Raw genomic sequence first — 25,209 nt, forward strand, 5'->3', positions numbered from 1 at the left:
TCAGAGGCGCGTCAGGAACCAGGTACGGCTCTCTCTCTGTGTGTGTGTGTGTGTGTGTGTGTGTGTGTGTGTGTGTGTGTGTGTGTGAGCTGTCTGTCTGTGGCTCAGAGGCGCGTCAGGAACCAGGTACGGCTCTCTCTCTGTGTGTGTGTGTGTGTGTGTGTGTGTGTGTGTGTGTGTGTGTGTGTGTGTGAGCTGTCTGTCTGTGGCTCAGAGGCGCGTCAGGAACCAGGTACGGCTCTCTCTCTGTGTGTGTGTGTGTGTGTGTGTGTGTGTGTGTGTGTGTGTGTGTGTGTGTGTGTGTGTGTGTGTGTGTGTGTGAGCTGTCTGTCTGTGGCTCAGAGGCGCGTCAGGAACCAGGTACGGCTCTCTCTCTGTGTGTGTGTGTGTGTGTGTGTGTGTGTGTGTGTGTGTGTGTGTGTGTGTGTGAGCTGTCTGTCTGTGGCTCAGAGGCGCGTCAGGAACCAGGTACGGCTCTCTCTCTGTGTGTGTGTGTGTGTGTGTGTGTGTGTGTGTGTGTGTGTGTGTGTGTGTGTGTGTGTGTGTGTGTGTGTGTGTGTGAGCTGTCTGTCTGTGGCTCAGAGGCGCGTCAGGAACCAGGTACGGCTCTCTCTCTGTGTGTGTGTGTGTGTGTGTGTGTGTGTGTGTGTGTGTGAGCTGTCTGTCTGTGGCTCAGAGGCGCGTCAGGAACCAGGTACGGCTCTCTCTGTGTGTGTGTGTGTGTGTGTGTGTGTGTGTGTGTGTGTGAGCTGTCTGTCTGTGGCTCAGAGGCGCGTCAGGAACCAGGTACGGCTCTCTCTGTGTGTGTGTGTGTGTGTGTGTGTGTGTGTGTGAGCTGTCTGTCTGTGGCTCAGAGGCGCGTCAGGAACCAGGTACGGCTCTCTCTGTGTGTGTGTGTGTGTGTGTGTGTGTGTGTGTGTGAGCTGTCTGTCTGTGGCTCAGAGGCGCGTCAGGAACCAGGTACGGCTCTCTCTGTGTGTGTGTGTGTGTGTGTGTGTGTGTGTGTGTGTGTGAGCTGTCTGTCTGTGGCTCAGGGGCGCGTCAGGAACCAGGTACGGCTCTCTCTGTGTGTGTGTGTGTGTGTGTGTGTGTGTGTGTGTGTGTGTGTGTGTGTGTGTGTGTGTGTGTGTGTGTGTGTGTGTGTGTGTGTGTGAGCTGTCTGTCTGTGGCTCAGGGGCGCGTCAGGAACCAGGTACGGCTCTCTCTGTGTGTGTGTGTGTGTGTGTGTGTGTGTGTGTGTGTGTGTGTGTGTGTGTGTGTGTGTGTGTGTGTGTGTGTGAGCTGTCTGTCTGTGGCTCAGGGGCGCGTCAGGAACCAGGTACGGCTCTCTCTGTGTGTGTGTGTGTGTGTGTGTGTGTGTGTGTGTGTGTGTGTGTGTGTGTGTGTGTGTGTGTGTGTGTGTGTGAGCTGTCTGTCTGTGGCTCAGGGGCGCGTCAGGAACCAGGTACGGCTCTCTCTGTGTGTGTGTGTGTGTGAGCTGTCTGTCTGTGGCTCAGAGGCGCGTCAGGAACCAGGTACGGCTCTCTCTCTGTGTGTGTGTGTGTGTGTGTGTGTGTGTGTGTGTGTGTGTGTGTGTGTGTGTGTGAGCTGTCTGTCTGTGGCTCAGAGGCGCGTCAGGAACCAGGTACGGCTCTCTCTGTGTGTGTGTGTGTGTGTGTGTGTGTGTGTGAGCTGTCTGTCTGTGGCTCAGAGGCGCGTCAGGAACCAGGTACGGCTCTCTCTGTGTGTGTGTGTGTGTGTGTGTGTGTGTGTGTGTGTGTGAGCTGTCTGTCTGTGGCTCAGAGGCGCGTCAGGAACCAGGTACGGCTCTCTCTGTGTGTGTGTGTGTGTGTGTGTGTGTGTGAGCTGTCTGTCTGTGGCTCAGAGGCGCGTCAGGAACCAGGTACGGCTCTCTCTGTGTGTGTGTGTGTGTGTGTGTGTGTGAGCTGTCTGTCTGTGGCTCAGAGGCGCGTCAGGAACCAGGTACGGCTCTCTCTGTGTGTGTGTGTGTGTGTGTGTGTGTGTGTGTGTGTGTGTGTGTGTGAGCTGTCTGTCTGTGGCTCAGGGGCGCGTCAGGAACCAGGTACGGCTGTCTCTGTGTGTGTGTGTGTGTGTGTGTGTGTGTGTGTGTGTGTGTGTGTTTAACTGTGTGTGTGTGTGTGTGAGCTGTCTGTCTGTGGCTCAGAGGCGCGTCAGGAACCAGGTACGGCTCTCTCTGTGTGTGTGTGTGTGTGTGTGTGTGTGTGTGTGTGTGTGTGTGAGCTGTCTGTCTGTGGCTCAGAGGCGCGTCAGGAACCAGGTACGGCTCTCTCTGTGTGTGTGTGTGTGTGTGTGTGTGTGTGTGTGTGTGTGTGTGTGTGTGAGCTGTCTGTCTGTGGCTCAGAGGCGCGTCAGGAACCAGGTACGGCTCTCTCTGTGTGTGTGTGTGTGTGTGTGTGTGTGTGTGTGTGTGTGTGTGTGTGTGAGCTGTCTGTCTGTGGCTCAGGGGCGCGTCAGGAACCAGGTACGGCTCTCTGTGTGTGTGTGTGTGTGTGTGTTTAACTGTGTGTGTGTGTGTGTGTGTGTGTGTGTGTGTGTGTGTGTGTGTGTGTGTGTGTTTAACTGTGTGTGTGTGTGTGTGTGTGTGTGTGTGTGTGTGTGTGTGAGCTGACTGTCTGTGGCTCAGGGGCGCGTCAGGAACCAGGTACGGCTCTCTCTGTGTGTGTGTGTGTGTGTGTGTGTGTGTGTGTGTGTGTGTGAGCTGTCTGTCTGTGGCTCAGAGGCGCGTCAGGAACCAGGTACGGCTCTCTGTGTGTGTGTGTGTGTGTGTGTGTGTGAGCTGTCTGTCTGTGGCTCAGAGGCGCGTCAGGAACCAGGTACGGCTCTCTCTGTGTGTGTGTGTGTGTGTGTGTGTGTGTGTGTGTGTGTGTGTGTGTGTGAGCTGTCTGTCTGTGGCTCAGAGGCGCGTCAGGAACCAGGTACGGCTCTCTCTGTGTGTGTGTGTGTGTGTGTGTGTGTGTGTGTGTGTGTGTGTGTGAGCTGTCTGTCTGTGGCTCAGAGGCGCGTCAGGAACCAGGTACGGCTCTCTCTGTGTGTGTGTGTGTGTGTGTGTGTGTGTGTGTGTGTGTGTGAGCTGTCTGTCTGTGGCTCAGAGGCGCGTCAGGAACCAGGTACGGCTCTCTCTGTGTGTGTGTGTGTGTGTGTGTGTGTGTGTGTGTGAGCTGTCTGTCTGTGGCTCAGGGGCGCGTCAGGAACCAGGTACGGCTCTCTCTGTGTGTGTGTGTGTGTGTGTGTGTGTGTGTGTGTGAGCTGTCTGTCTGTGGCTCAGAGGCGCGTCAGGAACCAGGTACGGCTCTCTCTGTGTGTGTGTTTAACTGTGTGTGTGTGTGTGTGTGTGTGTGTGTGTGTGTGTGTGTGTGAGTGTGTGTGTGTGTGTGTGTGTGTGTGTGTGTGTGTGTGTGTGTGTGTGTGTGTGTGTGTGAGCTGTCTGTCTGTGGCTCAGAGGCGCGTCAGGAACCAGGTACGGCTCTCTCTCTGTGTGTGTGTGTGTGTGTGTGTGTGTGTGTGTGTGTGAGCTGTCTGTCTGTGGCTCAGAGGCGCGTCAGGAACCAGGTACGGCTCTCTCTGTGTGTGTGTTTAACTGTGTGTGTGTGTGTGTGTGTGTGTGTGTGTGTTTAACTGTGTGTGTGTGTGTGTGTGTGTGTGTGTGTGTGTGTGTGTGTGTGTGTGTTTAACTGTGTGTGTGTGTGTGTGTGTGTGTGTGTGTGTGTGTGTGTGAGCTGTCTGTCTGTGGCTCAGGGGCGCGTCAGGAACCAGGTACGGCTCTCTCTGTGTGTGTGTGTGTGTGTGTGTGTGTGAGCTGTCTGTCTGTGGCTCAGGGGCGCGTCAGGAACCAGGTACGGCTCTCTCTGTGTGTGTGTGTGTGTGTGTGTGTGTGTGTGTGTGAGCTGTCTGTCTGTGGCTCAGGGGCGCGTCAGGAACCAGGTACGGCTCTCTCTGTGTGTGTGTGTGTGTGTGTGTGTGTGTGTGTGTGTGTGTGTGTGTGTGTGTGAGCTGTCTGTCTGTGGCTCAGGGGCGCGTCAGGAACCAGGTACGGCTCTCTCTCTGTGTGTGTGTGTGTGTGAGCTGTCTGTCTGTGGCTCAGAGGCGCGTCAGGAACCAGGTACGGCTCTCTCTCTGTGTGTGTGTGTGTGTGTGTGTGTGTGTGTGTGTGTGTGTGTGTGTGTGTGTGTGTGTGTGAGCTGTCTGTCTGTGGCTCAGAGGCGCGTCAGGAACCAGGTACGGCTCTCTCTCTGTGTGTGTGTGTGTGTGTGTGTGTGTGTGTGTGTGTGTGTGAGCTGTCTGTCTGTGGCTCAGAGGCGCGTCAGGAACCAGGTACGGCTCTCTCTCTGTGTGTGTGTGTGTGTGTGTGTGTGTGTGTGTGTGTGTGTGTGTGTGTGTGTGTGAGCTGTCTGTCTGTGGCTCAGAGGCGCGTCAGGAACCAGGTACGGCTCTCTCTGTGTGTGTGTGTGTGTGTGTGTGTGTGTGTGAGCTGTCTGTCTGTGGCTCAGAGGCGCGTCAGGAACCAGGTACGGCTCTCTCTGTGTGTGTGTGTGTGTGTGTGTGTGTGTGTGTGTGAGCTGTCTGTCTGTGGCTCAGAGGCGCGTCAGGAACCAGGTACGGCTCTCTCTGTGTGTGTGTGTGTGTGTGTGTGTGTGTGTGTGTGTGTGTGTGAGCTGTCTGTCTGTGGCTCAGAGGCGCGTCAGGAACCAGGTACGGCTCTCTCTGTGTGTGTGTGTGTGTGTGTGTGTGTGTGTGTGTGTGTGAGCTGTCTGTCTGTGGCTCAGAGGCGCGTCAGGAACCAGGTACGGCTCTCTCTGTGTGTGTGTGTGTGTGTGTGTGTGTGTGTGTGAGCTGTCTGTCTGTGGCTCAGAGGCGCGTCAGGAACCAGGTACGGCTCTCTCTGTGTGTGTGTGTGTGTGTGTGTGTGTGTGTGTGTGTGTGTGAGCTGTCTGTCTGTGGCTCAGGGGCGCGTCAGGAACCAGGTACGGCTCTCTCTGTGTGTGTGTGTGTGTGTGTGTGTGTGTGTGTGTGTGTGTGTGTGTGTGTGTGTGAGCTGTCTGTCTGTGGCTCAGGGGCGCGTCAGGAACCAGGTACGGCTCTCTCTGTGTGTGTGTGTGTGTGTGTGTGTGTGTGTGTGTGTGTGTGTGTGTGTGTGTGTGTGTGTGTGTGTGTGTGTGTGTGTGAGCTGTCTGTCTGTGGCTCAGGGGCGCGTCAGGAACCAGGTACGGCTCTCTCTGTGTGTGTGTGTGTGTGTGTGTGTGAGCTGTCTGTCTGTGGCTCAGGGGCGCGTCAGGAACCAGGTACGGCTCTCTCTGTGTGTGTGTGTGTGTGTGTGTGTGTGTGTGTGTGTGTGTGTGTGAGCTGTCTGTCTGTGGCTCAGGGGCGCGTCAGGAACCAGGTACGGCTCTCTCTGTGTGTGTGTGTGTGTGAGCTGTCTGTCTGTGGCTCAGAGGCGCGTCAGGAACCAGGTACGGCTCTCTCTCTGTGTGTGTGTGTGTGTGTGTGTGTGTGTGTGTGTGTGTGTGTGTGTGTGTGTGTGTGTGAGCTGTCTGTCTGTGGCTCAGAGGCGCGTCAGGAACCAGGTACGGCTCTCTCTGTGTGTGTGTGTGTGTGTGTGTGTGTGTGTGAGCTGTCTGTCTGTGGCTCAGAGGCGCGTCAGGAACCAGGTACGGCTCTCTCTGTGTGTGTGTGTGTGTGTGTGTGTGTGAGCTGTCTGTCTGTGGCTCAGAGGCGCGTCAGGAACCAGGTACGGCTCTCTCTGTGTGTGTGTGTGTGTGTGTGTGTGTGTGTGTGTGTGTGAGCTGTCTGTCTGTGGCTCAGAGGCGCGTCAGGAACCAGGTACGGCTCTCTCTGTGTGTGTGTGTGTGTGTGTGTGAGCTGTCTGTCTGTGGCTCAGAGGCGCGTCAGGAACCAGGTACGGCTCTCTCTGTGTGTGTGTGTGTGTGTGTGTGTGTGAGCTGTCTGTCTGTGGCTCAGAGGCGCGTCAGGAACCAGGTACGGCTCTCTCTGTGTGTGTGTGTGTGTGTGTGTGTGTGTGTGTGTGTGTGTGTGTGTGTGTGTGTGTGTGTGTGTGTGTGTGTGTGTGTGTGAGCTGTCTGTCTGTGGCTCAGAGGCGCGTCAGGAACCAGGTACGGCTCTCTCTGTGTGTGTGTGTGTGTGTGTGTGTGAGCTGTCTGTCTGTGGCTCAGAGGCGCGTCAGGAACCAGGTACGGCTCTCTCTGTGTGTGTGTGTGTGTGTGTGTGTGTGTGTGTGTGTGTGTGTGTGTGTGTGTGTGTGTGTGAGCTGTCTGTCTGTGGCTCAGGGGCGCGTCAGGAACCAGGTACGGCTCTCTCTGTGTGTGTGTGTGTGTGTGTGTGTGTGTGTGTGTGTGTGTGTGTGTGTGTGAGCTGTCTGTCTGTGGCTCAGGGGCGCGTCAGGAACCAGGTACGGCTGTCTCTGTGTGTGTGTGTGTGTGTGTGTGTGTGTGTGTGTGTGTGAGCTGTCTGTCTGTGGCTCAGGGGCGCGTCAGGAACCAGGTACGGCTCTCTCTGTGTGTGTGTGTGTGTGTGTGTGTGAGCTGTCTGTCTGTGGCTCAGAGGCGCGTCAGGAACCAGGTACGGCTGTCTCTGTGTGTGTGTGTGTGTGTGTGTGTGTGTGTGTGTGTGTGTGTGTGTTTAACTGTGTGTGTGTGTGTGTGAGCTGTCTGTCTGTGGCTCAGAGGCGCGTCAGGAACCAGGTACGGCTCTCTCTGTGTGTGTGTGTGTGTGTGTGTGTGTGTGTGTGTGTGTGTGTGAGCTGTCTGTCTGTGGCTCAGAGGCGCGTCAGGAACCAGGTACGGCTCTCTCTGTGTGTGTGTGTGTGTGTGTGTGTGTGTGTGTGTGTGTGAGCTGTCTGTCTGTGGCTCAGGGGCGCGTCAGGAACCAGGTACGGCTCTCTGTGTGTGTGTGTGTGTGTGTGTGTGTGTGTGTGTGTGTTTAACTGTGTGTGTGTGTGTGTGTGTGTGTGTGTGTGTGTGTGTGTGTTTAACTGTGTGTGTGTGTGTGTGTGTGTGTGTGTGTGTGTGTGTGTGTGTGTGTGTGAGCTGTCTGTCTGTGGCTCAGAGGCGCGTCAGGAACCAGGTACGGCTCTCTCTCTGTGTGTGTGTGTGTGTGTGTGTGTGTGTGTGTGTGTGTGTGTGTGTGTGTGTGTGTGAGCTGTCTGTCTGTGGCTCAGAGGCGCGTCAGGAACCAGGTACGGCTCTCTCTGTGTGTGTGTTTAACTGTGTGTGTGTGTGTGTGTGTGTGTGTGTGTGTGTGTGTTTAACTGTGTGTGTGTGTGTGTGTGTGTTTAACTGTGTGTGTGTGTGTGTGTGTGTGTGTGTGTGTGTGTGTGTGTGTGTGAGCTGTCTGTCTGTGGCTCAGAGGCGCGTCAGGAACCAGGTACGGCTCTCTCTGTGTGTGTGTTTAACTGTGTGTGTGTGTGTGTGTTTAACTGTGTGTGTGTGTGTGTGTGTGTGTGTGTGTGTGTGTGTTTAACTGTGTGTGTGTGTGTGTGTGTGTGTTTAACTGTGTGTGTGTGTGTGTGTGAGCTGTCTGTCTGTGGCTCAGAGGCGCGTCAGGAACCAGGTACGGCTCTCTCTGTGTGTGTGTGTGTGTGTGTGTGTGTGTGTGTGTGTGTGTGTGTGTGTGTGTGTGTTTAACTGTGTGTGTGTTACCATGTTTAACTATGTGTGTGTGTTTAACACTGTGTTTAACTCTGTGTGTGTTTTTCTCTCTCTGTGTCTCACTCTCTGTGTGTGTTTCACTCTCTCTGTGTGTGTTTCACTCTCTGTGTGTTTGTTTCACTCTCTGTGTGTGTTTCACTCTCTGTGTGTTTCACTCTCTGTGTGTTTCACTCTCTCTGTGTGTGTTTCACTCTCTCTGTGTTTGTTTCACTCTCTGTGTGTGTTTCACTCTCTCTGTGTGTGTTTCACTCTCTCTGTGTGTTTCACTCTCTCTGTGTGTGTTTCACTCTCTGTGTGTTTCACTCTCTCTGTGTGTGTTTCACTCTCTCTGTGTTTGTTTCACTCTCTGTGTGTGTTTCACTCTCTCTGTGTGTGTTTCACTCTCTCTGTGTGTTTCACTCTCTGTGTGTGTTTCACTCTCTCTGTGTGTTTCACTCTCTCTGTGTGTGTTTCACTCTCTCTGTGTGTGTTTCACTCTCTCTGTGTGTGTTTCACTCTCTCTGTGTGTGTTTCACTCTCTCTCTGTGTTTCACTCTCTGTGTGTGTGTTTCACTCTCTCTCTGTGTTTCACTCTCTCTGTGTGTGTTTCACTCTCTCTCTGTGTTTCACTCTCTCTCTGTGTTTCACTCTCTGTGTGTGTTTCACTCTCTGTGTGTTTCACTCTCTGTGTGTTTCACTCTCTGTGTGTGTTTCACTCTCTGTGTGTGTTTCACTCTCTCTCTGTGTTTCACTCTCTGTGTGTGTGTTTCACTCTCTGTGTGTGTGTTTCACTCTCTGTGTGTGTGTTTCACTCTCTGTGTGTGTGTTTCACTCTCTGTGTGTGTTTCACTCTCTCTGTGTGTTTCACTCTCTCTCTGTGTTTCACTCTCTGTGTGTGTGTTTCACTCTCTGTGTGTGTTTCACTCTCTGTGTGTTTCACTCTCTGTGTGTGTTTCACTCTCTGTGTGTGTTTCACTCTCTGTGTGTGTGTGTGTTTCACTCTCTGTGTGTGTGTGTTTCACTCTCTGTGTGTTTCACTCTCTCTGTGTGTTTCACTCTCTCTCTGTGTTTCACTCTCTGTGTGTGTGTTTCACTCTCTCTGTGTGTGTTTCACTCTCTGTGTGTTTCACTCTCTGTGTGTGTTTCACTCTCTGTGTGTGTTTCACTCTCTGTGTGTTTCACTCTCTGTGTGTGTGTTTCACTCTCTCTGTGTGTGTTTCACTCTCTGTGTGTGTGTGTTTCACTCTCTCTGTGTGTGTTTCACTCTCTGTGTGTGTGTGTTTCACTCTCTGTGTGTTTCACTCTCTCTGTGTGTGTTTCACTCTCTCTGTGTGTGTGTTTCACTCTCTCTGTGTGTGTGTGTGTGTTTCACTCTCTCTGTGTGTGTTTCACTCTGTGTGTGTTTCACTCTCTCTGTGTGTTTCACTCTCTGTGTTTCACTCTCTCTGTGTGTTTCACTCTCTGTGTGTGTTTCACTCTCTCTGTGTGTTTCACTCTCTGTGTGTTTCACTCTCTCTGTGTGTTTCACTCTCTGTGTGTTTCACTCTCTCTGTGTGTGTGTTTCACTCTCTGTGTGTGTTTCACTCTCTCTGTGTGTTTCACTCTCTGTGTGTTTCACTCTCTGTGTGTGTTTCACTCTCTGTGTGTGTGTTTCACTCTCTCTCTGTGTGTTTCACTCTCTCTCTGTGTGTTTCACTCTCTGTGTGTTTCACTCTCTCTGTGTGAGTGTTTCACTCTCTGTGTGTTTTACTCTCTGTGTGTGTGTTTCACTCTCTGTGTGTTTCACTCTCTGTGTGTGTGTTTCACTCTCTGTGTGTTTCACTCTCTGTGTGTTTCACTCTCTCTGTGTTTCACTCTCTGTGTGTGTGTTTCACTCTCTGTGTGTGTGTTTCACTCTCTGTGTGTGTGTTTCACTCTCTGTGTGTTTCACTCTCTCTGTGTGTTTCACTCTCTGTGTGTGTGTTTCACTCTCTGTGTGTTTCACTCTCTGTGTGTGTGTTTCACTCTCTGTGTGTTTCACTCTCTGTGTGTGTGTTTCACTCTCTGTGTGTGTTTCACTCTCTGTGTGTTTCACTCTCTGTGTGTGTGTTTCACTCTCTGTGTGTTTCACTCTCTGTGTGTGTGTTTCACTCTCTGTGTGTTTCACTCTCTCTGTGTGTGTTTCACTCTCTGTGTGTTTCACTCTCTGTGTGTTTGTTTCACTCTCTGTGTGTGTGTTTCACTCTCTGTGTGTTTCACTCTCTCTGTGTGTGTTTCACTCTCTCTGTGTGTGTGTTTCACTCTCTGTGTGTTTCACTCTCTCTGTGTGTTTCACTCTCTGTGTGTGTGTTTCACTCTCTGTGTGTGTTTCACTCTCTCTGTGTGTGTTTCACTCTCTGTGTGTTTCACTCTGTGTGTGTTTCACTCTCTGTGTGTTTCACTCTCTCTCTGTGTGTTTCACTCTCTGTGTGTGTGTGTTTCACTCTCTGTGTTTCACTCTCTCTGTGTGTTTCACTCTCTCTGTGTGTTTCACTCTCTGTGTGTGTTTCACTCTCTCTGTGTGTTTCACTCTCTGTGTGTTTCACTCTCTCTGTGTGTTTCACTCTCTGTGTGTTTGACTCTCTCTGTGTGTGTGTTTCACTCTCTGTGTGTGTGTTTCACTCTCTGTGTGTGTTTCACTCTCTCTGTGTGTTTCACTCTCTGTGTGTTTCACTCTCTGTGTGTGTTTCACTCTCTGTGTGTGTGTTTCACTCTCTCTCTGTGTGTTTCACTCTCTCTCTGTGTGTTTCACTCTCTCTCTGTGTGTTTCACTCTCTGTGTGTTTCACTCTCTCTGTGTGAGTGTTTCACTCTCTGTGTGTTTTACTCTCTGTGTGTGTGTTTCACTCTCTGTGTGTTTCACTCTCTGTGTGTGTGTTTCACTCTCTGTGTGTTTCACTCTCTGTGTGTTTCACTCTCTCTGTGTTTCACTCTCTGTGTGTTTCACTCTCTGTGTGTGTGTTTCACTCTCTGTGTGTGTGTTTCACTCTCTGTGTGTTTCACTCTCTCTGTGTGTTTCACTCTCTGTGTGTGTGTTTCACTCTCTGTGTGTTTCACTCTCTGTGTGTGTGTTTCACTCTCTGTGTGTTTCACTCTCTGTGTGTGTGTTTCACTCTCTGTGTGTGTTTCACTCTCTGTGTGTTTCACTCTCTGTGTGTGTGTTTCACTCTCTGTGTGTTTCACTCTCTGTGTGTGTGTGTGTTTCACTCTCTGTGTGTTTCACTCTCTCTGTGTGTGTTTCACTCTCTGTGTGTTTCACTCTCTGTGTGTGTGTTTCACTCTCTGTGTGTGTGTTTCACTCTCTGTGTGTTTCACTCTCTCTGTGTGTGTTTCACTCTCTCTGTGTGTGTGTTTCACTCTCTGTGTGTTTCACTCTCTCTGTGTGTTTCACTCTCTGTGTGTGTGTTTCACTCTCTGTGTGTGTGTTTCACTCTCTGTGTGTTTCACTCTCTCTGTGTGTGTTTCACTCTCTCTGTGTGTTTCACTCTCTGTGTGTGTGTTTCACTCTCTGTGTGTTTCACTCTCTGTGTGTGTGTTTCACTCTCTGTGTGTTTCACTCTCTGTGTGTGTGTTTCACTCTCTCTGTGTGTGTTTCACTCTCTGTGTGTGTGTTTCACTCTCTGTGTGTTTCACTCTCTCTGTGTGTTTTACTCTCTGTGTGAGTGTTTCACTCTCTGTGTGTTTCACTCTCTGTGTGTGTGTTTCACTCTCTGTGTGTTTCACTCTCTGTGTGTTTTACTCTCTCTGTGTGTGTTTCACTCTCTGTGTGTGTGTTTCACTCTCTCTCTGTGTGTGTTTCACTCTCTGTGTGTTTCACTCTCTCTGTGTGTGTTTCACTCTCTCTGTGTGTTTCACTCTCTGTGTGTGTGTTTCACTCTCTGTGTGTTTCACTCTCTGTGTGTGTGTTTCACTCTCTGTGTTTCACTCTCTCTGTGTTTCACTCTCTCTGTGTGTGTTTCACTCTCTCTGTGTGTGTTTCACTCTCTGTGTGTTTCACTCTCTGTGTGTGTTTCACTCTCTGTGTGTGTTTCACTCTCTGTGTGTTTGTTTCACTCTCTGTGTGTGTTTCACTCTCTGTGTGTTTCACTCTCTCTGTGTGTTTCACTCTCTGTGTGTGTGTTTCACTCTCTGTGTGTTTGTTTCACTCTCTGTGTGTGTTTCACTCTCTCTGTGTGTGTTTCACTCTCTCTGTGTGTTTCACTCTCTGTGTGTTTGTTTCACTCTCTGTGTGTGTTTCACTCTCTCTGTGTGTGTTTCACTCTCTCTGTGTGTTTCACTCTCTGTGTGTTTCACTCTCTGTGTTTCACTCTCTCTGTGTGTTTCACTCTCTGTGTGTGTTTCACTCTCTGTGTGTTTCACTCTCTGTGTGTTTCACTCTCTGTGTGTTTCACTCTCTGTGTGTTTCACTCTCTCTGTGTGTGTTTCACTCTCTGTGTGTTTCACTCTCTGTGTGTGTGTGTTTCACTCTCTGTGTGTGTGTTTCACTCTGTGTGTGTGTGTTTCACTCTCTGTGTGTTTCACTCTCTCTCTGTGTGTTTCACTCTCTGTGTGTGTGTTTCACTCTCTGTGTGTTTCACTCTCTCTCTGTGTGTTTCACTCTCTGTGTGTGTGGTTCACTCTCTCTGTGTGTGTGTGTTTCACTCTCTGTGTTTCACTCTCTCTCTGTGTGTTTCACTCTCTGTGTGTGTGTGTGTTTCACTCTCTGTGTGTGTGTTTCACTCTCTGTGTGTGTGTTTCACTCTCTCTCTGTGTGTTTCACTCTCTCTCTGTGTGTTTCACTCTCTCTCTGTGTGTTTCACTCTCTCTGTGTGTTTCACTCTCTGTGTGTGTTTCACTCTCTGTGTGTTTCACTCTGTGTGTGTGTGTGTTTCACTCTCTCTGTGTGTGTTTCACTCTCTCTGTGTGTGTTTCACTCTCTCTGTGTGTGTTTCACTCTCTGTGTGTGTTTCACTCTCTGTGTGTTTCACTCTCTGTGTGTGTGTTTCACTCTCTCTGTGTGTGTTTCACTCTCTCTGTGCGTGTTTCACTCTCTCTGTGTGTTTCACTCTCTGTGTGTGTGTTTCACTCTCTGTGTGTTTCACTCTCTCTCTGTGTGTTTCACTCTCTCTCTGTGTGTTTCACTCTCTCTGTGTGTTTCACTCTCTGTGTGTGTTTCACTCTCTGTGTGTTTCACTCTGTGTGTGTGTGTGTTTCACTCTCTCTGTGTGTGTTTCACTCTCTCTGTGTGTGTTTCACTCTCTGTGTGTGTTTCACTCTCTGTGTGTTTCACTCTCTGTGTGTGTGTTTCACTCTCTCTGTGTGTGTTTCACTCTCTCTGTGCGTGTTTCACTCTCTCTGTGTGTTTCACTCTCTGTGTGTGTGTTTCACTCTCTGTGTGTTTCACTCTCTGTGTGTGTTTCACTCTCTGTGTGTGTGTGTTTCACTCTCTCTCTTTGTGTTTCACTCTCTCTGTGTGTGTTTCACTCTCTCTGTGTGTGTTTCACTCTCTCTGTGTGTGTTTCACTCTCTCTGTGTGTGTTTCACTCTCTCTGTGTGTTTCACTCTCTGTGTGTTTCACTCTCTGTGTGTTTCACTCTCTGTGTGTGTGTGTTTCACTCTCTGTGTGTGTTTCACTCTCTCTCTTTGTGTGTTTCACTCTCTGTGTGTGTTTCACTCTCTCTGTGTGTTTCACTCTCTCTGTGTGTGTTTCACTCTCTCTGTGTGTTTCACTCTCTCTCTGTTTCTCTCTCTCTCTGTTTCTCTCTCTCTCTGTGTGTGTGTGTGTGTGTGTGTGTGTGTGTGTGTGTGTGTGTGTGTGTGTGTGTGTTTTAGTGTGAGTGTGAGCGAGTGATTTAGTGTGACAGTGAGTGAGTGATTCAGTGTGAGTGAGTGAGAGATCCGATGGACTGATTAATCAGGAGTATCTTGGTAAAGGCAAACACTGTATATATTGTGTGTTTCATCACATGTTGCGTTTGTTCATAGTGTCAGACATCCTTAAAGGAGAACTCCGGTCAATTTTAACATTGAGCTCATTTTTTTGTACATTTGGAGTGCTGTCAATACAGAGGACAACGACAAAAATCTGTGTTGCCTACACCGAGTTATTCTATTTTTAAAATTTGCACCCTGTTGACTTCAATAGGGCAAGTACTAAACCTGCTTTTAGCCTCTTAACATCCTTGATGTGTCATTACAAGTGCACAGAAAATGTGAGTGATTCCTTCTGAGTGAACACGAGTGAATCTGACTGCAGTAGATGTGAAAGATATGTATAAAAATGATGTTATTTAAGTAGTCGATTGCCGAGTTCACACGCATAGGTTTAGTTATCTATGATCACGCGCGTGAACTCTGCAATCGACTACTTTGGACTTCAACCAAAAACAGGATGTAAACAGGTATTTGCGCTGGCTTAAATAACATCATTTTTATACATATCTTTCTCATCTACTGCAGTCAGATCCACTCGTGTTCACTCTGAAGGAATCACTCACATTTTCTGGACCGGAGTTCTCCTTTAAGAGCGAATGCTGTGTGTGTGTGTGTGTGTGTGTGTGTGTGTGTGTGTGTGTGTGTTTCTGCAGGCGTTTGTGTGTCTGTGTGACGTGCTGCTTGTGTTCGGAAGTGTGTGTGAAGGAGAGGGTTCGCCGCTGCAGCGCTTCAGTCCTGACGAGTCTCTGAAAGCAGAAATGGCTTCTTTCATCATCGATTACGTCTTCAGTGACGCCGACGAAGATCTGAACGGTACATGAGTGTGTTCAGCAGACCAAACCTAGACACTTAATCAAGCTTTTCTCAAAAGAATTATCTTTTAGCCATTTTTTCCCCAGATGTAACACTGATGAAAAACATCAGTACACATGTACATACACACACACACACACACACACACACACACACACACACAGACAAACATTGACACACTTGTACACGCACACTCACAGACACACGTGCGCATACACTCATACACACAGACAAATTACACACAAGACAAGAAACACAACATACTTACACACTTGTGCGCACACACGTAATACTTTATAAATGTACCTTTCTCCTCAAGCTGTCGTGTTTGATGAAAACATTCTTACTGAAGTATTTACACACACGTTGTTGATTCACACTCTGCATTTGAAATTAACTTCTTCATCAGCTGTAATGTGTTGAGCGGTGTGTGTAATGATGGTTGTGTGCAGGTGAGGATGAGGATGAAGAGATGAAGATGGCTGCTTTGCTGCAGAGGAGGATACAGTTGGCTGGATACTGTAAACTCATCATATACGGCGTCCTGGAGCTCAGAGCCGCCACAGACATACTCAAATACTACAATAAGGTGTGTGTGTGTTCATCAACACATTCAGACAATAGTGTCATTATTCAGATCAGATCAGTGTCTCCAAGCATCTAATCTTACATGAGCTTCTGTTCTTGTTTATTTGGTCCGCTTGTGTTTTTCATTGTTTCTGCTTGTATTATTGTCATTTGTAAGTGGCTTCGGGTCAAATCACCAATATTTAATAAATATATTGTGTTTTTTTAATGTAGTTCTACAGGGATTTCGGTGACATCATCAAAGAGACTCTCAGCAAAACCAAGATGATCAGCTCTGTGGAAAGTGCCAGAACTGTGTGCTTGTGTCTGCAGCAGGTGTGTGTGTGTGTGTGTGTGTGAGTGTAAGTGTGTGTGTGTGTGTGTTAATATTTGTGTGAGTGCGCATGAGAGGGAGTGTGAGGGAGTGAGAGAGAGTGAGTGTGAGAGGGAGTGTGTGAGAGGGAGTGCGCGTGAGAGTGAGTGCGCGTGAGAGAGAGTGAGTGTGAGAGGGAGTGTGTGAGAGTGAGTGCGCGTGAGAGAGAGTGAGTGTGAGAGGGAGTGTGTGAGAGTGAGTGCGCGTGAGAGTGAGTGCGAGTGAGAGAGAGTGTGTGAGAGGGAGTGAGTGTGAGAGGGAGTGCGCGTGAGAGGGAGTGCGCGTGAGAGGGAGTGCGCGTGAGAGGGAGTGCGCGTGAGAGGGAGTGCGCGTGAGAGGGAGTGCGCGTGAGAGGGAGTGCGCGTGAGAGGGAGTGAGTGTGAGCGTGAGAGGGAGTGAGTGTGAGCGTGAGAGGGAGTGAGTGTGAGCGTGAGAGGGAGTGAGTGTGAGCGTGAGAGGGAGTGAGTGTGAGCGTGAGAGGGAGTGAGCGTGAGAGGGAGTGAGTGTGAGCGTGAGAGGGAGTGAGTGAGAGGGAGTGCGCGTGAGAGAGAGTGAGGGAGTGAGTGTGAGCGTGAGAGGGAGTGAGTGTGAGCGTGAGAGGGAGTGAGTGAGAGGGAGTGCGCGTGAGAGGGAGTGAGAGGGAGTGAGAGTGAGAGGGAGTGAGTGTGAGAGGGAGTGAGTGTGAGCGTGAGAGGGAGTGCGCGTGAGAGGGAGTGAGTGTGAGAGGGAGTGAGTGTGAGCGTGAGAGAGAGTGAGAGGGAGTGAGCGTGAGAGGGAGTGAGCGAGAGGGAGTGCGCGTGAGAGGGAGTGATGGATTATAGGGCGATAGAAGATCCGTTAAATAAACTGGAGCTAAGCCGTTTAGGGCTTTATAAGTCAGTAGCAATACCTTGTAATTAATACGGGACTTTATAGGTAACCAATGTAGTGATATTAAAATCGGTGTTATATGATCATATTTTCTTGATCTAGTTAGAACTCTAGCGGCAGCATTTTGGACTAACTGTAGCTTGTTTATTGAGGATGCAGGACAACCGGCTAATAACGCATTACAGTAATCTAGTCTCGAGGTCATGAATGCATGAACTAACTTTTCTGCGTCAGAAACTGATAGCATATTACGTAGCTTAGCAATGTTTCTAAGGTGGAAAAAGGCTGTTCTTGTAACATATGAAATATGATTTTCAAAAGACAGGTTGCAGTCTAATATAACACCCAGGTCTTTTACTGTAGAGGATGAAGTAACAGGACATCCTACTATGTTAAAGTTGTATTGTAAGAGGTTTTGTGGGCGGTTTTTTGAACCGATAAGTAGTACCTCTGTCTTGTCTGGATTTAATAAAAGAAAATTATGCGTCATCCAAACTTTTATATCTTTAACACACTCTGTCAATTTGGATAATTTAGCGTTTTCATCTGGCCGTGATGAAATATAGATTTGAGTGTCATCAGCATAACAATGGAAACTAATTCCATGTTTCCTTATAATATTTCCAAGTGGCAGCATATATATTGAGAATAATAGAGGGCCTAACACAGATCCTTGCGGCACTCCATAGTTTACTGGAGTTATGATAGATTTTTCTCCATTTAAATAAACAAAATGGTAGCGGTCAGATAAATACGATCTAAACCAGCTTAATGCTTGTCCTTGAACACCGGTATAGTTTTGTAGCCGATCTAAGAGTATTGTGTGATCTATAGTATCGAACGCAGCACTAAGATCAAGTAAAACTAATATTGAGATACAGCCTTGGTCAGAAGCTAAAAGTAAATCATTTGTGATTTTAACGAGCGCAGTTTCAGTGCTATGATGCGGCCTGAACCCAGACTGAAACTTTTCATAGACGTCATTTTCTTGCAAGAAAGAGCCCAGTTGGGCAGACACAACTTTTTCTAGTATTTTAGACATAAAAGGTAGATTTGAAATGGGTCTATAATTTACTAGATTATTCGGATCTAATTGTGGTTTCTTAATGAGAGGTTTTATAACTGCCAGTTTAAATGTTTTTGGAACATAACCTAAAGATAAAGACGAGTTAATAATATTGAGGAGAGGCTCTTCCACTACAGGTAACACTTCTTTCAATAGCTTAGTAGGTATAGGATCTAGTAAACATGTTGTTTTAGATGAAGTAAAAAGTTTATTTAACTCTTTTTGTTCTATAGTTGTAAAGCACTGTAATTGTTCTTGCGGGGTTATAATCGAGGCTGAATTATAAGGCGCGATTGAGGATTGAACGTTTACAATTGTGGTTCGGATGTTTTCTATTTTCTCAGTGAAGAACTTCATGAAATCATTACTACTAAACTGTAATGGAATATTTTGTTCAGGAGACATCTGTTTATTTGTTAGTCTCGCCACGATGTTAAATAAGAACTTAGGATTGTTATGGTTGTTTTCTATTAGTTTGCGTAGATGCTCAGCCCTGGCCGCTTTTAGGGCCTTTTTATAACGTGACATACTGTCTTTCCATGCGATTCTAAAAACCTCTAAGTTAGTTTGTTTCCATTTACGCTCTAAATTACGGGTTTCTCTCTTTAGAACACGCGTAGTATTGTTGTACCATGGTTCTTTACTTTTCTCTCTGACCTTTTTTAATCTAATGGGCGCAACAATATCCAATGATCCAGAGAGAATGGTGCTCATAGTGCTGGTTAGTTCGTCTAGTTCATCTGTTTGTTTAGGTTCAGGCAGCAGCTGAGACAGATCCGATAAGCTGTTTGAAAAATTATCTATGGTGGATGGAAGGATTGTTCTGCCTAATCGATAACGCGGCGCAGCATGATATATTACAGGAGTACGTAATATGCAAGTTACCATGTAATGGTCAGTGACATCGTCACTTTGTGGAATGATATCTATATCGGTTGGATCGGTTCCATGTGATATAATTAAATCGAGTGTATGATTAAATCGATGAGTCGGTCCGGTAATGTTTTGCTTGACCCCAAAGGAGTTTAATAAATCTGTAAACGCAGCCCCTAACGCATCATTTTGATTATCTACATGGATATTAAAGTCTCCAACAATTAATGCTTTATCGAGGTTAACTAATAGGTCTGAGAGAAAATCTGCAAACTCTTTTAGGAAATCAGCGTAAGGCCCAGGCGGTCTATATACGGTAGCCAAGGCTAGAGATAATAGGGATGTTTTTCGAACATCTAAGAGCGTAACATTTAGTACAAGTACTTCAAATGAAATAAACTTATAACCCGTTTTCTGAGTAACATTGAGAAAATCTCTATAGATTGTTGCAACACCGCCGCCACGACCATTCAGACGGGGCTCGTGCTTATAGGAGTATCCTGCTGGAGTAGACTCATTTAGACCGAAATAATCATTTGGTTTAAGCCAGGTTTCAGTAAGGCAAAGTACATCGAAGCTATTATCTGTGACTATTTCATTTACAATAACTGCCTTAGGTGTGAGTGATCTAATGTTTAGAAGACCTAGCTTTAGAAATTGTTTTTGATTACCAATAGCAACATTTTCTGGTTTAATAACAATTAGATTTTTTCTAGATCCTGCAGTAGATTTCTGATTTGATCTCACTAAACGAGGAATAGACACAGTTTCTATGCAATGTTCTACACTATTTATATCAGTTAAATTGGTGCAGCAGAGACTATGATTTGGACTTTTGTTTACTAGTCAAAAGGTATTTAACATTTTGGAGATGTTATCTGACAGAAGATCCGATCCGAATCTGCTTGGGTGTAAGCCATCAGCACGGTAAAGCCTAGGACGCTCCCAAAACAGATTCCAATTATTTACAAAGAGAAGTTTCTGCTCATTGCACCATGACATTAACCATTCATTAAGCGCAAATAATCTACTAAACTTTTCATGACCTAGTCGGTACGTGGGAAGCGGTCCTGACACAATAATCGTTATATCAGGCGATGTGCTGCGTACCGTATCGATCAGATTCCTGAAGTCTTTCTTCAGAACCTCTGTCTGGCACAGCCTGATGTCGTTCACTCCCGCGTGCAGGACAACGGTTCCGACGCGCTCGTTCAGAATCTCGGGAACGTGAGCAGCGATTTCAGAAACACGAGCACCAGGAAGGGGGGAGTGAGTGTGAGCGTGAGAGAGAGTGCGCGTGAGAGGGAGTGCGCGTGAGAGGGAGTGAGAGTGAGAGGGAGTGAGTGTGAGAGGGAGTGAGTGTGAGAGGGAGTGAGTGTGAGAGGGAGTGAGTGTGAGAGGGAGTGAGTGTGAGAGGGAGTGAGTGTGAGAGGGAGTGAGTGTGAGAGGGAGTGTGAGAGGGAGTGAGAGTGAGAGGGAGTGAGCGTGAGAGTGAGAGGGAGTGAGTGTGAGAGGGAGTGAGAGTGAGAGGGAGTGAGCGTGAGAGGGAGAGGGAGTGAGTGTGAGCGTGAGAGAGTGAGCGTGAGAGGGAGTGAGCGTGAGAGGGAGTGAGTGTGAGCGTGAGAGGGAGTGCGCGTGAGAGGGAGTGAGAGTGAGAGGGAGTGAGAGTGAGAGGGAGTGAGTGTGAGAGGGAGTGAGTGTGAGAGGGAGTGAGTGTGAGAGGGAGTGAGTGTGAGAGGGAGTGAGTGTGAGAGGGAGTGAGTGTGAGAGGGAGTGCGCGTGAGAGGGAGTGCGCGTGAGAGGGAGTTAGAGGGAGTGAGTGTGAGAGGGAGTGAGTGTGAGAGGGAGTGAGTGTGAGAGGGAGTGAGTGTGTGTGAGAGGGAGTGAGTGTGAGAGGGAGTGAGTGTGAGAGGGAGTGAGTGTGAGAGGGAGTGAGTGTGAGAGGGAGTGAGTGTGAGAGGGAGTGAGTGTGAGAGGGAGTGAGCGTGAGAGGGAGTGAGTGTGAGCGTGAGAGAGTGAGCGTGAGAGGGAGTGAGCGTGAGAGGGAGTGAGCGTGAGAGGGAGTGAGCGTGAGAGGGAGTGAGTGTGAGCGTGAGAGGGAGTGAGTGTGAGCGTGAGAGGGAGTGCGCGTGAGAGGGAGTGCGCGTGAGAGGGAGTGAGTGCGCGTGAGAGGGAGTGCGCGTGAGAGGGAGTGCGCGTGAGAGGGAGTGAGAGTGAGAGGGAGTGAGTGTGAGAGGGAGTGAGTGTGAGCGTGAGAGGGAGTGAGCGTGAGAGGGAGTGAGCGTGAGAGGGAGTGAGCGTGAGAGGGAGTGAGCGTGAGAGGGAGTGCGCGTGAGAGGGAGTGCGCGTGAGAGGGAGTGCGCGTGAGAGGGAGTGCGCGTGAGAGGGAGTGCGCGTGAGAGGGAGTGCGCGTGAGAGGGAGTGCGCGTGAGAGGGAGTGCGCGTGAGAGGGAGTGCGCGTGAGAGGGAGTGAGCGTGAGAGGGAGTGCGCGTGAGAGGGAGTGAGTGTGTGTGAGAGGGAGTGAGTGTGTGTGAGAGGGAGTGAGTGTGAGAGGGAGTGAGAGAGTGAGCGTGAGAGTGAGAGGGAGAGGGAGTGTGACTGAGAGAGTGCGTGTGAGAGTGCATGTGAGAGAGAGTGAGCGTGATTGTGAGAGTGAGTGAGTGCGTGTGAGAGAGAGTGAGCGTGAGGGAGTGCGCGTGAGAGGGAGGGAGTGTGATTGTGAGAGTGAGTGAGAGGGAGTGCGCGTGAGAGGGAGGGAGTGTGAGAGTGAGCGTGAGCGTGAGAGGGAGTGAGTGTGAGAGGGAGTGAGTGTGAGAGGGAGTGCGTGTGAGAGTGTGCGTGAGAGTGAGAGGGAGTGCGTGTGAGAGAGTGAGTGAGTGTGAGAGAGTGAGAGGGAGGGAGTGTGATTGTGAGAGTGAGTGCGTGTGAGAGAGTGCGTGAGAGTGAGTGCGTGTGAGAGAGTGAGTGAGAGGGAGTGAGTGAGAGGGAGTGAGTGAGAGAGTGAGCGTGAGAGTGAGTGCGTGTGAGAGAGAGTGAGCGTGAGGGAGTGCGCGTGAGAGGGAGGGAGTGTGATTGTGAGAGTGAGTGAGAGGGAGTGCGCGTGAGAGGGAGGGAGTGTGATTGTGAGAGTGAGCGTGAGAGGGAGTGTGCGTGAGAGGGAGTGAGTGAGAGAGAGTGAGAGGGAGTGCGTGTGAGAGTGTGCGTGAGTGCATGTGAGAGAGAGTGAGAGGGAGTGCGTGTGAGAGAGTGAGTGAGAGGGAGTGAGTGTGAGAGAGTGAGAGGGAGGGAGTGTGATTGTGAGAGAGTGCGTGAGAGTGAGTGCGTGTGAGAGAGTGCGTGTGAGAGTGAGTGAGAGGGAGTGAGTGAGAGGGAGTGAGTGAGAGAGTGAGCGTGAGAGTGAGAGGGAGAGGGAGTGTGACTGAGAGAGTGCGTGTGAGAGTGCATGTGAGAGAGAGTTAGTGTGAGAGAGTGCGTGAGAGAGTGCGTGTGAGAGGGAGTGAGTGAGAGTGAGAGGGAGTGCATGTGAGAGTGAGTGCATGTGAGAGAGAGTGTGAGTGAGAGGGAGTGAGTGTGAGAGAGAGTGTGCATGAGAGTGAGTGAGCGTGAGAGAGAGTGAGTGTGAGAGAGAGTGTGCGTGAGTGTGAGAGAGAGTGAGCGAAATTGAATTGAATTGAATTGAATTGTGAGGGAGTGAGTGTGAGAGTGAGAGGGAGTGAGTGTGAGAAAGAGTGTGCGTGAGAGTGAGTGCGTGTGAGAGAGAGTGAGCGTGAGAGGGAGTGAGTGTTAGAGAGAGTGAGAGGGAGTGAGCGTGAGAGAGAGTGTGCGTGAGAGTGAGTGCGTGTGAGAGAGAGTGAGCGTGAGAGGGAGTGAGTGTGAGAGAGAGTCTGCGTGAGAGTGAGTGCGTGTGAGAGAGAGTGCGTGTGAGAGAGAGTAAGTGTGCGTGAGAGGGAGGGAGTGAGTGAGTGTGCGTGAGAGGGAGGGAGTGAGTGAGTGCGCGTGAGTGTGATTGTGAGTGAGAGTGAGAGAGGGAGGGAGTGAGTGAGTGCGCGTGAGTGTGATTGTGAGAGTGAGTGAGTGTGAGTGAGTGTGATTGTGAGAGGGAGTGAGTGTGATTATGAGAGTGAGTGTGAGAGGGAGGGAGTGTGATTATGAGAGTGAGTCTGAGAGTGAGGGAGTGTGATTGTGAGAGTGAGTGTGAGAGGGAGGGATTGTGAGAGTGAGTGAGTGTGAGAGTGAGTGTGAGAGGGAGGGAGTGTGATTGTGAGAGTGAGTGTGAGAGGGGAGTGTGATTGTGAGAGTGAGTGATTGTGAGAGTGAGTGTGAGAGGGAGGGAGTGTGATTGTGAGTGTGAGAGGGAGGGAGTGTGATTGTGAGAGTGAGTGTGAGTGTGAGAGTGAGTGAGTGTGAGAGGGAGGGAGTGTGATTGTGAGAGGGAGGGAGTGTGATTGTGAGAGTGAGTGTGAGAGGGAGGGAGTGTGATTGTGAGAGTGAGTGAGTGTGAGAGGGAGTGAGTGAGTGTGAGAGGGAGTGAGTGAGTGTGATTGTGAGAGTGAGTGTGCGTGAGAGTGTGATTGTGAGAGTGAGGTTGATTGTGAGAGTGAGAGGGAGGGAGTGAGCGAGAGTGCGCATGAGAGGGAGAGTGAGGGATTGTGAGAGTGAGTGATTGTGAGAGTGAGTGTGAGAGGGAGGGAGTGTGATTGTGAGAGTGAGTGTGAGAGGGAGGGAGTGTGATTGTGAGAGTGAGTGTGAGTGAGTGTGAGAGGGAGTGAGTGAGTGTGATTGTGAGAGTGAGTGTGCGTGAGAGTGTGATTGTGAGAGTGAGGTTGATTGTGAGAGTGAGTGTGATTGTGAGAGTGAGAGGGAGGGAGTGAGCGAGAGTGCGCATGAGAGGGAGTGAGAGTGAGAGTGAGGGATTGTGAGAGTGAGTGATTGTGAGAGTGAGTGTGAGAGGGAGGGAGTGTGATTGTGAGAGTGAGTGTGAGAGGGAGGGAGTGTGATTGTGAGAGTGAGTGTGATTGTGAGAGTGAGTGTGATAGTGGGTGTGAGAGGGAGGGAGTGAGTGTGAGTGTGCGTGAGAGTGAGTGTGATTGTGAGAGTGAGTGTGATTGTGAGAGTGAGAGGGAGGGAGTGTGATTGTGAGCGATAGTGCGCGTGAGAGGGAGTGAGAGTGAGAGGGAGGGAGTGTGATTGTGAGAGTGAGTGAGTGTGAGAGGGAGTGAGTGAGTGTGATTGTGAGAGTGAGTGTGAGAGGGAGGGAGTGAGTGTGATTGTGAGAGTGAGTGTGAGAGGGAGTGAGTGTGATTGTGAGAGTGAGTGTGATTGTGAGAGTGAGTGAGTGTGAGAGGGAGTGAGTGAGTGTGATTGTGAGAGTGAGTGTGCGTGAGAGTGTGATTGTGAGAGTGAGAGTGAGTGTGATTGTGAGAGTGAGTGTGATTGTGAGAGAGTGTGAGAGTGAGAGGGAGGGAGTGAGCGAGAGTGCGCATGAGAGGGAGTGAGAGGGAGGGAGTGTGAGAGGGAGTGAGTGTGATTGTGAGAGAGTGAGTGTGATTGTGAGAGTGAGTGTGATTGTGAGAGTGAGTGTGATAGTGGGTGTGAGAGGGAGGGAGGGAGTGTGATTGTGAGAGTGAGTGTGCGTGAGAGTGTGATTGTGAGTGTGATTGTGAGAGTGAGAGGGAGGGAGTGTGATTGTGAGTGAGTGAGTGCGCGTGAGAGAGAGTGTGATTGTGAGAGTGAGTGTGATTGTGAGAGTGAGTGTGATTGTGAGAGTGTGATTGTGAGTGTGATTGTGAGAGTGAGAGGGAGGGAGTGTGATTGTGAGTGTGATTGTGAGTGAGTGCGTGTGAGAGAGAGTGTGATTGTGAGAGTGTTTGTGTGATTGTGATTGTGAGAGTGAGTGAGAGGCAGAGGTGGGAGTAAGTCACACATGTGCAAGTCTGAAGTCTTAAGTCTCAAGCAAGTCCAAGTCAATTTTATGACAAGCAAGTCAAGTCAAGTCGTAGCTTGGGTCACAAGTCACTGGCAAGTCATACAAACGTTTGATGATTTCACTGAATTTATATATTAAAATAAGTTAAAACTACAGTTGTGGACTATGGTTTTATTTGTAACATTTTTTTTTTAAATATGCATTTCCACAAACACCTGTGTGATTACTACAATAAAAATCTAAAATTTCAAACTACATAGCCTAAAATGTAAATGTAACTGAAATTAGGCTAACATTAAAGCATGAAAAAATAAATATGCCTCAAACATTGCAGAATACCATTAAAAGGTATTAAACAATTCACAATTCAAGTATAATGGTTCCTATGCCACCAAATGGCATTCTTCAAACTGGCATCCCCTTTATAAGTTATATATTTTTAATATTTTTAATTATGAAGTTAAAACCACCAATAGGTGGCGCCAAATTACCGTCTTCATGTACGAGTCATAGAAGCATTCATTCACTGATTTGTTCAAAACGGCAGATTCGTTCTGGAACTAAGCAACTAGGTCACTGAATCACAGATACGCATAACCCTTTCTGTGGCTTGATTGGAGCTATTGTCATTGGAGAAATAGAGCAAAAACAGAGAATATTTGGAATATGATGTCTAAAATGTCACATCACAATATATTCATTCTTTGTTTAATGAACTGTTTTATAAAATCATTACATTTGCAATCGCGCCAATATTCTGGAAATATTTTTTAATATCATATAGGCTAATAATAAAAATAACTCATACTAGGGCAATTTTTCCACCACATTTTGAATTTTGGGTGCATATTAATTCTGCTGGCATTTTGCCCCCAACAGATAACATCTAACCCTGCTTTAAGAGAAACATAAAACACGACAAAACATTAACAGTTTTCTATGTTGTTTTTTTGTCATTGGAAAGAACGACATATTTGGCTTTAAAGCATGATTGGAAAGAAATGTGGCAAATGTTATACAAAACATATGCCATCGTTAATTATCATTTTATATATTGACAACATTAAGCTACATTTGAAAACATAATTGTGTATAAAGAGGCATGCTGTTTCGACCAATATTCTCTCTA

The 25,209-nt window shown here is 48.6% G+C and overlaps 1 protein-coding gene across 2 annotated transcripts in view; it reads left to right on the plus strand.

The window, feature by feature from the left end:
* The window catches only part of stag3 (STAG3 cohesin complex component), a 186,176-nt gene that overhangs the window by 133,209 nt on the left and 27,758 nt on the right, over positions 1-25,209 (plus strand). For both annotated transcript variants that reach the window (XM_081381948.1, XM_081381949.1), the window contains exons 23-25: positions 14,245-14,404; positions 14,857-14,993; positions 15,206-15,307. In XM_081381948.1, coding sequence (XP_081238074.1) covers positions 14,245-14,404; positions 14,857-14,993; positions 15,206-15,307 — 399 coding nt within the window. The remainder of the gene's footprint in view (positions 1-14,244; positions 14,405-14,856; positions 14,994-15,205; positions 15,308-25,209) is intronic.

This window comes from Scardinius erythrophthalmus (genome assembly GCF_964197995.2).
Source record: "Scardinius erythrophthalmus genome assembly, chromosome: 13".
NCBI classification, from domain to species: domain Eukaryota; kingdom Metazoa; phylum Chordata; class Actinopteri; order Cypriniformes; family Leuciscidae; genus Scardinius; species Scardinius erythrophthalmus.